Genomic DNA, 13,176 nt, shown 5'->3' with positions numbered 1-13,176 from the left:
CTGCTGAGCCCCTGGATCAGAGCTGCCTGGTCCTGTGGGGGCTGTGGGCCCTGCTGAGCCCCCGGATCAGAGCTGCCTGGTCCTGTGGGGGCTGTGGGCCCTGCTGAGCCCCCGGATCAGAGCTGCCTGGTCCTGTGGGGGCTGTGGGCCCTGCTGAGCCCCCGGAGCGGGCTGGAAGGAGCGTGGGGACGAGCCCCAGCAGCCCCGTTCCCGCTCACACGCTCTCCCTCCCCTCAAGATGACGGCTGGCGAGCGACCGTGTCCCTGACGGACAGCGACCTGCTGGTGCTGGAGGGGGACTCGTACACCATCCGCCTGCTGCGCGACTTCCGCGTGTCCCTCTCCAAGATGGTGGAGACGTGCCTGTGCTACGAGATGGCCGCGATCCCCGGGGACCTGCACCACCAGCACAGCCAGCTGCTCGACATCCTGGTGGATCTGCTCAAGGGCCCTCCCGGCAGCTTCGGCTCGTAGGCGGAGCTGCAGCCTCGTGTGGGGACTTGTAATTTGTATAAAGATGTTCACAAATGTTTATTTAAATAAAGTTCTATTTATCCCTTGTGAAGTCATCTCTCTCCATCCTAGAAGATTAATGTTGTCTGAATCTCCTGCTGTCGGCTCCGTGCATGGTCACCGCGTGGGAAGAGCAGCGCAGTCCCGCCGGGAACGGACTGGGAGTGCCGACGGACCCCGAGCTCCGTGGACGCCCGCTCGCCTCCTCCGCTCGTCCCAGCGCCAGCCCCTGCCTGGGAACAAGGACACGGCCGCCGCGGGCCCCCTCTGCCCCCTCCCCACGGGGCCGGGCCGCAACCGCTCGGGGCTCCAGGAGGACGGATGTCCCGGCTGTGCCAGGATCGTGGATCCAGCAGCTCCGGCAGCCAGGGGATGGCCCGTCCTCGTCTCTCCGCGTGGAGGAAGCTCCGAAAGCGGCGGACGGGGAGGAATTCCACGCGGGATCCGAGGGGCCCTGCCGGCCCCGGCACGGTCGTGGCGTCCGAGTGTGAGATGTGACTCGTCCTTCCCACCCTGCCTGTACTTCTCGTCCTCTTGCGTTGTTCCCGATTTTTTTTAAATTCCTGTTCTCCCCACGTGGAGGAGGCCGGATCCCTGTCCCTTGTGCACCACAGGACGTGATTGTAGCTGCCGGGCCGCCTGCGAGCGCCGCTCCTGCGGGAAGCCGGGAGCAGAGGCACAAAACCCTTTGTTTTCTATGAACAGGGACCATATTTCTGTGGAAGGAGGATTGTGACAGGCACAGCACTCACTGAGGAATCTGGAGTTTAATCTCAGCTTTGCCTTGGATTCTCTGTCCGAAGAAGACAGTGACCTACCTCACAGGGCTGTTGTGAGGGTCGGGGTTTGTACCGGGAGCCTCGGGCCCAGGGCTGTGCCCCCCGGGGCCTGGGCTCCTTTCTTTTTATTCCCATTTCTTACGCTCTTTGTACCTGCAGCCGGGAATGGGAGCGAGGCCGTTTCCATGGCCCCGGGGCCACCCTTTGCTTCTCCCAGTTGTCCCATTTCAGTTCCTGCTCATGGGCTTTCAGGAGCCCTGGCTGTGCCAGCACAAGGCCCGGGGGGCCCTTGGGAGTCCTGTGGCCTGGGCTCGCTCCAATCCGCTCATCTTCATTTCACTTGCTTGAGGTTGTCACTATTATTTGACCAGTGTTTGTTTCTTTTGGCCTGTATAATGGGCAGTATGGTTTTCCCTTCCAGCAGGTTTAAAAAAAAAAAGACAAAAAAAGACAAAAAAAAAAAAAAAAGACTAAGCTATTGTCTAAATGGTTCCGAACTAGTGTGATATTGGGATACTTCCGTGGCTGTTATGTGATACTGGATCTTTTTACAACATAGATTAAAGACAATAAAAAGGGATAGAGTAGGAACTGCCTCTGTCCTCTTCATTCTTTTGTACTATACTATTTTTTTCTTTATTTTTTTCTGCAAAGTTTGGAATTCTGTGCCTTTCCCTGGGTTGGGAAGAGCAACAACAGGCTCTTGTGTGCTGGGAGAGGTGCAGAGCTGCCCTGGGGCTGTGGGGGAGTGAGGGGCTGCAGGGTCCTGGTGCCTGGAGAGACACAAGCACAGAATCTGCTGAGCTGGAAGGGACCCAGAGGTTGGATCAGAGTCCCAGCCCTGGCCCTGCACAGCACCATCCCCACGAGTCACACCAGGTCCATCAGAGCATTGTCCAAACCCTTCCTGAATTCCACCAGGCTCCGTGTTGTGACCCCTCCCCTGGGGAGCCTGTCCCAGTGAGCCACCACCAAATCCTTTACCTTCTCTGGATATCCCGCCTAAACCTCCCCTGACACAGCTTCAGGCCCTTCCCTCGTGTCCTGTCACTGCTCAGCAGAGAGATCAGTGCCTGGAGACACCATCCCAGTGTGTCCCAGTGTGTCCCAGTGCCCAGAGACACCATCCCAGTGTGTCCCAGTGTGTCCCAGTGTGTCCCAGTGCCCGGAGACACCATCCCAGTGTGTCCCAGTGTGTCCCAGTGCCCAGAGACACCATCCCAGTGTGTCCCAGTGTGTCCCAGTGTGTCCCAGTGCCTGGAGACACCATCCCAGTGTGTCCCAGTGTGTCCCAGTGCCCGGAGACACCATCCCAGTGTGTCCCAGTGCCCAGAGACACCATCCCAGTGTGTCCCAGTGTGTCCCAGTGCCCAGAGACACCATCCCAGTGTGTCCCAGTGTGTCCCAGTGTGTCCCAGTGCCCGGAGACACCATCCCAGTGTGTCCCAGTGTGTCCCAGTGCCCAGAGACACCATCCCAGTGTGTCCCAGTGTGTCCCAGTGCCCAGAGACACCATCCCAGTGTGTCCCAGTGTGTCCCAGTGCCCAGAGACACCATCCCAGTGTGTCCCAGTGTGTCCCAGTGTGTCCCAGTGCCCAGAGACACCATCCCAGTGTGTCCCAGTGTGTCCCAGTGCCCAGAGACACCATCCCAGTGTGTCCCAGTGCCCAGAGACACCATCCCAGTGTGTCCCAGTGTGTCCCAGTGCCCAGAGACACCATCCCAGTGTGTCCCAGTGTGTCCCAGTGTGTCCCAGTGCCCGGAGACACCATCCCAGTGTGTCCCAGTGTGTCCCAGTGCCCAGAGACACCATCCCAGTGTGTCCCAGTGCCCAGAGACACCATCCCAGTGTGTCCCAGTGTGTCCCAGTGCCCAGAGACACCATCTCAGTGTGTCCCAGTGCCCAGAGACACCATCCCAGTGTGTCCCAGTGTGTCCCAGTGTGTCCCAGTGTGTCCCAGTGCCCGGAGACACCATCCCAGTGTGTCCCAGTGTGTCCCAGTGTGTCCCAGTGCCCGGAGACACCATCCCAGTGTGTCCCAGTGTGTCCCAGTGCCCGGAGGGACCAGCCCAGCGTGTCCCAGTGCTGCCCATGCCGCAGTGGCTGGGGGCACTGAGGGTGTCTGGAGCTGGAGCTGTTCCCACAGCAGCGCTCAAGGAGGGGCAGAGGAGCTGGAACTCGGCTCCCCGTCCTGCCTGGGGTCTCAGCTCAGGTCCAAGCCAGGGTGGGAACCTTTCCTTTACCTGGGTGAGAGGCTGGGGCACCTCCTGGGAGGTGCTGGTACCCTCTGGCTGTGCCAGCTGTGCCAGCTGTGCCAGATGTGCCGTGGGCACCGAGGCTCCCACGGGGGCCGTGTCAGCCCAAAGCCCCCTCCCCTCCGAGGCCAGGCTTGAGGAGCAAAGCCGGGGATGGGAATTCTCTCGTGGCTGGAGACACCCGAATTCCCTCAGCCCCTTCCTTGCTCTCTGCAGCCCATCAGTGCCCCCCGGCCCACAGAGCCACAGCAGCCTGAGGAGGAACATCTAGAAGCTTTATTTCAACCCTTTACAATAGTAAGAATCACAACATCAAGTCAGGAAATGTTGCTAAGGAGACGACGCTCTTACAGCCCCCGGGGAGGGGAGACACAAAGGCAGAAGGAACCGCTGGGACCCCCCGGCCCCCAGAGCTGGTGTCTCACGCCAAGCACTGACCTCCCCTCCCCAGCCCTGGCCTCCCCCAGCACGGCCCAGGGACGGCCGAGTCTCCCCCTCCTCGGGCACCCCCGCAGAATAATCCTATGACACAAAATAAGAAGAACACATCACATTTAGATTTAGAGAACACGTCACGCGCTGCTCACGCCTCACAACAGCCCGGTGAGGTAAAATTGAATCCCCCCCACCTTTGCGGATGGGGAAACTGAGGCAGAGAGGTTGAGTGGCTTCCCGAGAGCTCGGAGGGAGCCGAGAGCCGGGCTCACCCTGCGGGGTGCCGAGCCCCGAGCCCCCTCCCCGGCCCCGCAGCCGCGGTCAGGGCTCGCTCCCGGCCCGGTTCTGCCTCCGGGGCTGCGGAGCCGCCGAACGCGGCCGGGACGGGCACGGCGGGGCCGGTGGAGCCTCGGGGGTGCCGGGGGGGGCGGAAGGCGAGCGCTGCCTGGGCTGGGAGAGGGAGAGCCGGAGCCCTCAGAGCCCTTTCCATGCTGCTGCTGCTGCTGCCCGGAGCCTCTTCTGCCCCACCCGCGGCCCTTGAGGGGACCCTTCCCGAACCCGGAGCTGCCGGGACCGCGGCTCTGAGGGGACTCGGCCCTGCCCCATCACCCCAAGGACGCCACCGATACCAAGCTCCAAGAAAACTCGAGATTCTGCCTGAACACAAAGCCCACGCGAGGGTCCCGGGCCCCTCTCACAGCGACACTCGGGGACAAGCGAGGGGCAGCGTAGAAAACTACATTCAGTTCGGAGCCGGGAGCGCTCTGGGGCGGCCTCGGGCCCGCAGACTCGGGTACTCCAATGTTCTTGTTTAACAGTAGAAAAAGCCCAAAGGAACTGTAAATGCCACTGATACACCGGGAGGCGCTGGGCTCCGGCCCGGAGGAAGCTCAGCCGGGCCGGGATGGAGCTCACAGCCAGCCCAGGATGGAGCTCACAGCCAGCCCGGGATGGAGCTCACAGCCGGGCCGGGATGGAGCTCACAGCCGGGCCGGGATGGAGCTCACAGCCAGCCGAGGATGGAGCTCACAGCCGGGCCGGGCCGGGATGGAGCTCACAGCCAGCCCAGCCGGGATGGAGCTCACAGCCAGCCCAGGATGGAGCTCACAGCCAGCCCGGGATGGAGCTCACAGCCGGGCCGGGATGGGGCTCACAGCCGGGCCGGGATGGAGCTCACAGCCCGGCCGGGATGGAGCTCACAGCCAGCCCAGGATGGAGCTCACAGCCGGGCCGGGATGGAGCTCACAGCCAGCCCAGGATGGAGCTCACAGCCCGGCCGGGATGGAGCTCACAGCCAGCCCTGGATGGAGCTCACAGCCAGCCCAGCCCAGCCCGGCCGGGATGGAGCTCACAGCCAGCCGAGGATGGAGCTCACAGCCAGCCCAGCCCAGGCGGGATGGAGCTCACAGCCAGCCCAGGATGGAGCTCACAGCCAGCCCTGGATGGAGCTCACAGCCCGGCCGGGATGGAGCTCACAGCCAGCCCGGGATGGAGCTCACAGCCAGCCCAGCCCCTCCGCTGAGCCACCAGCACAGCCCTGCCCGGCCCAGAGTGACCCCAGCCTCGGGACAGGAACGCGTACATTCAACTCGCACCTCATTCGGAGCACAAGTCCCGTTTCTCCCAGGATTTGCTGCCTCCAGCCCCTTCCCCCAGCGGCGTTTGAGGTCTCGGCATTACCCAGCTCATCCCTCCTCTCCAGCCGGGAAACGAAATCATTCCCACCACACACGGCTCCTTCCCAGCCTAGCAATATGTACAGCCGCCCTCAAAATAAAATTAAAAAAGAAATCCGTATTAAAACTGAAGCTGTCCTAGAAACACCACGGCGAACTAGTGTATCTGGATTTAGTTCATCAGCTACACACAGGCACAACGAGTGTTAGAGAAGTGGCACAGAAGCACAGGCCGGGGGCTCAGCTGGGCCGGGCTTTGGGCAGGGACAGCCTGGGCACAGCCACAGCGCCCGGCCGGGGCTCGGGAAATCGGGAATGGGAGAAAAACAACGCAGGGGGAAGGTGATGTCGCTGTCCCTCTGCAGCGGGGCAGGGCTCGTTTGATTTTTGCAGTCTCAGAAGATAAAGTGCAGTGTTGCCATTTGCCTTCCTCCTGCAGTCCCTGACCGGGACCAGCTGCGTCCCTTCACCCTGGGCCTCACCTGGGCACCTTGGGAATCTCATCCAAGGGAATTTCATCCTGAGGAATCTCATCCTGGGGCATCCCAGGGAATCTCATCCCAGGGAATCTCATCCCGGGGAATCTCATCCCGGGGCATCCCAGGGAATCTCATCCCAGGGAATCTCATCCCAGGGAATCTCATCCCAGGGAATCTCATCCTGGGGCATCCCAGGGAATCTCATCCCAGGGAATCTCATCCCGGGGCGTCCCAGGCCACCACAGGTCCGGGGTGCCCCAGGAGGAGCAGGAAGAGGAACGCGACATCTCAGCCTCCACCTCCTCTTTGGCTGCCCCTGACCATCTCTGGCTCTGCCCATCGGCACAAGCTCTGTTCCCTGCCCTGAGATCCTGGAGCTGGGCTCCAGCCCGTGCCAAGGCCACCCTGGCTGCTCACAGCCGGGAACCAGGGCTCACCGTCCTGCCCAGGGGCTCACCCTGCTCCTCTCCTCTCCTTCAATTTTTCCCTCAATTCAAACGTTGGAAAAAAACCAAAAAAAATCAACCAAAGCAAAGCCAAGGCTGCCGAGCTGAAGCTGGCGTGTAGAATTTAGCAGTGAAGAAAGAAGGAAGCGTCACGGAGGGCAGTGATATATACCGGGACACGGGGAACCAGCGCGGGCTGCGGGGAGCTCCAGCGCCGGTGGCAGCTCCGGGGGACACACAGGGACACACACGGGGGACACGGATCCCCGGCTGGGATCACAGGGATGTGGAGAGGAGGGGAGAGGAAGGAGAGGAAGAGGAGGAGGAGGAAGGGAAGCATCAGGAGGTCTCTGGGTATATATAACCGCCCCTTTCAGTGCAAATCTGCATCGCTCCTTTAAATTTGTATTCGGATGAAAAAGCACTTATGAAACTACCAGACGACTTTGATTCAAACTAGTACATTTTAATGCCATTTTATTAGAAACCATGCAAACTTTAATATAAAAAATACAAGTGCAATAAGAATCTTTGTGTGTAAATACAGATTCCGGGTTATCGTGTCATTGTCGGCTTCCCAAAGAAATACTCCCACAAGCACGAGAAGCTGCAGGCTTCCCTCTGTCCCCTCCTGGAGCTGCCCCCCTTAGCACACGCCTGGTTCAGTTCTCTTTGATCCCAGTGTTTTGTTATTCTGTTTGCTTTTTTTATTTTGCTTTAAATTACTTTGACCACCCGAGAACACTTTTGTTTTGTTTTCCTTTAATTTATTTACACTTCGTTTTCTTTAGTGTCATTTGAAACGAGGAGCTCCAAGAGAGGTTAAATCTCCTTCCTCGTCAGAGCTGCACCTCCCTGGCACCGAGCCTGCCCTGCTGCCCCTCCGAGGGCTCCGGGGTCCCTCTGGGATGAGCTCCCGCTGCCTCCTGCCCTGCTCATCCCGGCTCTCACCCCCAGCAGCACACACCCCACACACCCCACACACCCCACGGACCTGCTGCAGCCTCGGAACTCCCGGCCCGAGCCTCCTGCTCCCTTTCCAGGCCCTGGAAAAACCCTGAAAAACCGGAGAGATGCCAGAGCCCGGCCCTGCCGTTAATAAATAAACCACCTTTGCAGAAGGCACCCCGGGGACGGCTCCCGAGCATCAATTAACACATCTCGAGCATCAATTAACTCATCTCGAGCATCAATTAACTCATCTCGAGCATCAATTACCACATCTCGAGGTCAACACAGGCTCCACCTGAGCTCTCACAGCAAGTTTGCCCTTTACACATTCCTGTGCCTTTCGTTCCAGACATGGCTTAATCCCATGAACTCGCTCCATCGTTTTAAAACGTTAAAAAAAAAGCAGAAACAAAACCCCAAACAACAACAAAGAAGTGACAAGGGCTGGATATGTCAGTCAGAAGCCAGCACGGCAGCAGCGGTTAAATGTCCCTACTCTCCTACGGGTCGGAAAAGAAGGAAAGAGAAAAGGAAACTTAGCACGGGTTCGAACACGATAAATCATCATCAACACTTCGTCACAAAGAATAAAAGGTTCAAGTCAACAGTTAAAACAGCCTAACGAGTGTGGAGGGGATTCATCAGCATCCCACAGGCGGCAGAAACTGAAGCGGCGAGGAGGGAAGGGGTTAAAAGAAGAGCCAGAAAGAAAGATCGCAGCTTATCCCTGTTAACTCGGCCCGGCCTCAGCCTCACCCGCGGGGCTCTGCCCTGCCCGGGGGCACCGAGAGAGGGAGGGGAGCCCCCGGGACCCCCGGCCCGAACATCCCACATCGTCCCCTTCCCACCTAAAGGCAGAGCCGGGTTAAGAGAGCCAAGCTGGGTCCCCGGGGGCGCGGGGGTCACAAGCCTTGCTGGCGGTGCCGGGGAGGCCACGGAGCCCAGGCTGGAGCTGGTGCTACGCCGGGGGCAGGTGCTGCTGGAAGGGGTGGGGGGTTTGGAGACGATTTCAGCTCCGTGGTCCGTTCGAGCCTCGGCCTTCGCACGGATCAGCTCGTGAGACTCAATCTGCAGCGACACAGGGGCAGGGGACAGGGGCGCGGGGAGAGGAGGAGACAAGGGGCAGGAGGGGAATGGAAGACGATACCATAATGTCATCATTAGATGCCTGGAAGATAAAAGGCAATTTTCTGAATTAAAAGAAAGGCACGACAGCCCTGCAGCCGCCGCTAGCGGCGGTCGGGGGCTGCGGTGCCTGCCGGGCTCCCTCCCCCCGGCACTCACTTGTTTCTTGGATGCGGCTGTCGAGGCTCTGAGGTTCCCTTTGGTCGCTGGGGCCCGGCCCCACTCCGTTCTGGGGCAGCACACCCGGGCCCGGCCCCGCTCCGTTCGGCTCCGAGCCGCCCTCCACCTGCGGGAACAACCGGGGCTATGGGATCCTGCAAATCCTGCGGGGTCTGACACAGCCCTGAGCTCAGCCCTTCTCCAAATCACAGCTGGAACAGCTGCAACAGCTGCACAGGGAACGGCAAGGACAACTCCCGGTGTGCTGACCGAGGGCTGATGCTGGATCCTGAGCTGGGGACACCCAGAGCAGCCCTGGCTGTCCCTGGATCCCCGACAGGGCCCAAGGCCAGGCTGGACATTGGGGCTGGAGCAGCCTGGGATGGTGGGAGGTGTCCCTGCCGTGGCAGGGGTGGGATGAGATGACTCTTAAGGCCCCTTCCAGCACAATTCCCAGCTCCCTGGGGACGTGCCGTGCCCACAGGTCCCTCAGGAAGGGAATGTCCCCTCCCTGAGCACAGATGTGCCACTGCTGCAGGCAGACCTGGCACAGTTTGTGTTCCCTTGGGAGAAGGGACGGGTCAGAACCAGGAGAGCTGTGCTCTGCTCTCATCCTCACACAAACAGGAGTGATCCCTGCTCTCAGGTTCCAAGAGGAAGGATGGACATGGGCAGTGCCAGCCCTCGGGAATGCCCAGCAGGGTCACACACCCTGAGGAGGGTCCAGCTCTCTCCTTTCCAGCCATCCTCACCCTGGGCTCCATCCTTACCCTGGGTTCCATCCTCACCCTGGATTCCATCCTCACCCTGGGTTCCATCCTTACCCTGGGCTCCATCCTCACCCTGGGCTCCATCCTCACCCTGGATTCCATCCTCATCCTCAATTCCATCCTCACCCTGGGCTCTATCCTTACCCTGGGTTCCAGCCTCACCCTGGGCTCCATCCTCACCCTGGGCTCCATCCTCACCCTGGGCTCCATCCTCACCCTGGATTCCATCCTCACCCTGGGCTCCATCCTCACCCTGGGCTCCATCCTCACCCTGGATTCCATCCTCACCCTGGGTTCCAGCCTCACCCTGGGGTGCACAGCAGAGCCCCAGAAGCAAGGAGGCTGTTACTGGCTGTGGTGGAGGAGCTGCACTTGAGGAGCAGCAGGAGGAGAACTGGATCAAAGCCGTTCCCTGGATGTGCCAGGTCCCTGCTCTCACCTTGACAGCTCCTCCGGCCGGCGAGTGTCCCACGTTGTCCAGAGATCCCACTTTGGCCTGGGCCTTCTCCTTGAAGTTCAGCTTCTGGTTCTCGATTTTGACGTCTCCTCCCCCTGCAGGGACATGGACAGGGCTGAGTTTGGGGCCAGCAGTCCCACCCAGGTGTTCCCAGCCCTGCCCCAGAGCTGCTGGGGACCCTCTGGAGGAGGGACAGGACAAGTTCCACAGTCACTGGCTCAGTCTCTCCCCAGGACAAGTTTGGTTTCAAACCGGAAGACCAGAGTTGGTGATTTCCAGCCGTGCCAGCAAACAGGGCCCTGGGGAATGCTGCCCATGCAGACAGGCTGAACAGATCCCCCTGATCTGCTCCTGAGGCTGCCTCCCCCAGCAGAGCTGTGAAATGCCACCCCCACACCCCTCACTGGTGCCATTCCAAGGCTGAGTCCCGCTGTTGCTGTCCCCGTGTCCCTGTCCCTGCCCAGGCCTCCCCAGCTCAGCCATCTGTGCATGCAGCAGTGCCAGGACAGCTCCTGCTCCTGTCTCACTGCCTTCCTGCCCTCCTTATCCTTCCCCTGCTCCAGCCTGGCACCCCGGGCACCGCTGCCTGCCTGGACAGCTCCTCCCTGGCACTGCAGCCTCAGGAGGAGCTGGAGGTCAGAAAAAGAGCTGCAGAAATTTTAGCAAGAATTTTCCAGAATGGGAAAGATTCCAGATTGCTGCAGTTCCCATTAATCACAGAATCCAGAATCCTGGAATGGGTTGGGAGGGACCTTAAGGATCATCCAGTGCCATCCCCTGTTATGGTAGGGACACTTCCCTCTGTCCCAGGTTCTCCAGCCCCAGTGTCCAGCCTGGCCTTGGGCACTGCCAGGGATGCAGGGACAGCCCCAGTAGCTCTGGGCACCCTGTGCCAGGGCCTGCCCACCCTGCCAGGGAACAATTCCTGCCCCAAATCCCATCCATCCCTGCCTTCTGGCAGTGGGAAGCTATACCCTCTCATCCTGGCACTCCAGGCCTTTGGAAATCATCGCTCCCCATCTTTCATGGCTCCCTTCAGGTCCTGCAAGGCCACAGTGAGGTCACCCCAAAACCTTCTCCAGGTGAACAATCCCAACTCTCTCAGCCTTTCCTCACGGGGGAATTGTTCCCACAGACTGGGATCCCTAAGGATGATTCCTGCACGGACAGGGCCACCTTTCCCTGGCTGCAGTCAGTCCATGTCCCAGCAGCTTCTCCGACAGCTGAGATCTTGCTAAGCACAGCTTTGCCTCCCAGCGACATCGTTCAACCCTGAGCCCCCCTCTGCGAGCCTGGCACGGCTGAGGGTGGAAAGCGAGGGGTTTGGTCCAACAGAAGCAGCTGATCCCTGTGGGAGCTGCTGGCTGTGCTTCCATCGGGCCGGACAAGGGCAGCGATTGTCGCTCCCAGCTCGTTACTGGCCGAGGTCGCGGCCGTGGCACCGCGTTCCCAACGCGCCACCGGAGCCAGGGGCTCCTGCAGGAGGGACCTGCTCCAGCCTGGGGCTGGGGAGGCTGCAGGGGACTCCCAGAGCAGGGAAGGGACAAAGAGCAGCCTGTGCCGCTGGTTCCCAGCCCTGGACAGTGAACTCTGCACGTTCCCGGGTGGAAAAGCGTCCCCAGGCACCGGGGGCCAGCTGAGGGCACTGAACTGAGTGCTGAACTCCTTCGGGCTGAGCCAGGGGCCTCCAGCACCTCGGGCTGGGCACAGCCTGGGGAGAAACCTGAGATCCCCAGGAATTCAGGCAGAATTCTCAGCAGGGAGCAGCCAATTCCCACACTCAAACCAGAAAATTCACCCAAGGGCCAGAAGGGTTTCATGGGAGGCAGGAGCTGGACTCAAAGCTAAAAGGAGCTTTGTATGAGCTCTGAAGAACTGGAGGGAATTTCCTTTATCCTTCCACGTTCCATGAACAGTCTGGGATGTTCTGAGTGCCCCAAAGCCCCCTGTGAGCATGGATGAAGCTTCCTGGAATGATCATGGGAAGCAGCCACATTTTCCTTCTTAATGAACAGGAAAAGCAGAAATGAGTTAAAGCTGGAGGTTATCTTCACAGGCAAGAGGACATCCCACATCTCCTAATTGCTGCTCATGAAAACACCAGGAATTGTGGAAGAAGCATTTTTAGGAATGCCCAGAAGCACTGGGGACACCCCTTGAAAGCAACGAGCCCCTTAAACTATTCCAGTCCCAATCCAGGACTGTGTTTCAGGGACAAAACTTACAGACAAATGAGGAAATGGCAAAATTCCTACCTGGCTTATGCTTGATATTTGCTTTAGATCCACACTTGGAGGACACTTTGGAAAGGTCGACTTTCTTGTTCTGGATCTGCACCTGGAGGGACAAAAAGCAGCAGCTGAGCACAGAGGAAGCTTTGCAGGCTCTGGAGGTCCAAGGGCAGCTCAGGCACCAACCACGCTGTGCTGGGTGAGCCTGTGCCCTGCTCTCCCTCGTTATTCCTCCTGCAGATCCCCAGGAATCCTTCTGGAGTGCTCCCAGCTGTGAGCCAGGGGCAGCGAGGGACAGAGCCCAGGCAGCAGGACAGAGGGACAGAAGCAGCAAGAGGCCAAGCTCAGGGCCCAGCTCAGGATCCAGCAGCTCTGGGAACAGCGACAATAAAAACCAAGCTCGCCTGGAGCCACGGTCCCCACACGGCTCCTGCCCAGCCTGGGGACACCTCCCAGAGCCCCCCACCAGCCCCAGCCTCTGCTCCCCACCACCATGGACAGCCTGGAGAAGCTCCAGGGACACCTCAGAGCCCCTTGCAGGGCCTGAAGGGGCTCCAGGAGAGCTGGAGAGGGACTGGGGACAAGGGATGGAGGGACAGGACACAGGGAATGGCTCCCAGTGGTTGGATGGAATATTGGGAAGGAATTCCTGGCTGGGATGGAATTCCCAGAGCAGCTGGGGCTGCCCCTGCCATGGCAGGGCTGGCACTGGATGATCCTTGAGGTCCCTCCACCCAAACCATTCTGGAATTCTCTGAGGGATGACGGTGCCCAGATGGAATGCACTGCTCCAGGAATCCATCCCTCTCCAGGACAGTGCTGAGAGCAGCCACCAGCTGGAACCTGCAGGCTCAGAAGTTCTGCTCCAGGTCAGCTCACAGAGGAAACCCAAGGATTTC

At 59.8% G+C, this 13,176-nt stretch overlaps 2 protein-coding genes across 12 annotated transcripts in view; one reads left to right on the top strand and one right to left on the bottom strand.

The window, feature by feature from the left end:
• The window catches only part of DHX30 (DExH-box helicase 30), a 31,982-nt gene extending 30,099 nt beyond the window's left edge, over positions 1-1,883 (top strand). For all 3 annotated transcript variants that reach the window (XM_014260669.2, XM_014260670.2, XM_005532105.3), the window contains one exon: positions 239-1,883. In XM_014260669.2, coding sequence (XP_014116144.1) covers positions 239-474 — 236 coding nt within the window. In that variant the 3' untranslated portion in view covers positions 475-1,883. The remainder of the gene's footprint in view (positions 1-238) is intronic.
• A 6,580-nt stretch (positions 1,884-8,463) lies between these two features.
• MAP4 (microtubule associated protein 4) overlaps positions 8,464-13,176 on the bottom strand; it is a 139,063-nt gene continuing 134,350 nt past the window's right edge. For 8 of the 9 annotated variants that reach the window (XM_088066817.1, XM_088066828.1, XM_088066834.1 and 5 more), the window contains 4 exons: positions 12,302-12,383; positions 10,029-10,141; positions 8,820-8,946; positions 8,564-8,703 (listed from right to left, as the gene is read on the bottom strand). In XM_088066817.1, the coding sequence (XP_087922943.1) occupies positions 8,696-8,703; positions 8,820-8,946; positions 10,029-10,141; positions 12,302-12,383 (330 nt within the window). In that variant the 3' untranslated portion in view covers positions 8,564-8,695. Of the gene's footprint in view, positions 8,704-8,819; positions 8,947-10,028; positions 10,142-12,301; positions 12,384-13,176 lie in introns of all 9 variants that reach the window. The other variant, XM_088066820.1, reaches the window with a different exon arrangement.

This window comes from Pseudopodoces humilis, chromosome 1, assembly GCF_049639895.1.
Source record: "Pseudopodoces humilis isolate 2021_Gansu_Grassland_sample_001 chromosome 1, ASM4963989v1, whole genome shotgun sequence".
Classification (NCBI taxonomy): domain Eukaryota; kingdom Metazoa; phylum Chordata; class Aves; order Passeriformes; family Paridae; genus Pseudopodoces; species Pseudopodoces humilis.
The sequence above is the reverse complement of the archived record's forward strand: the minus strand, read 5'-3'. Positions and strand labels throughout refer to the sequence as shown.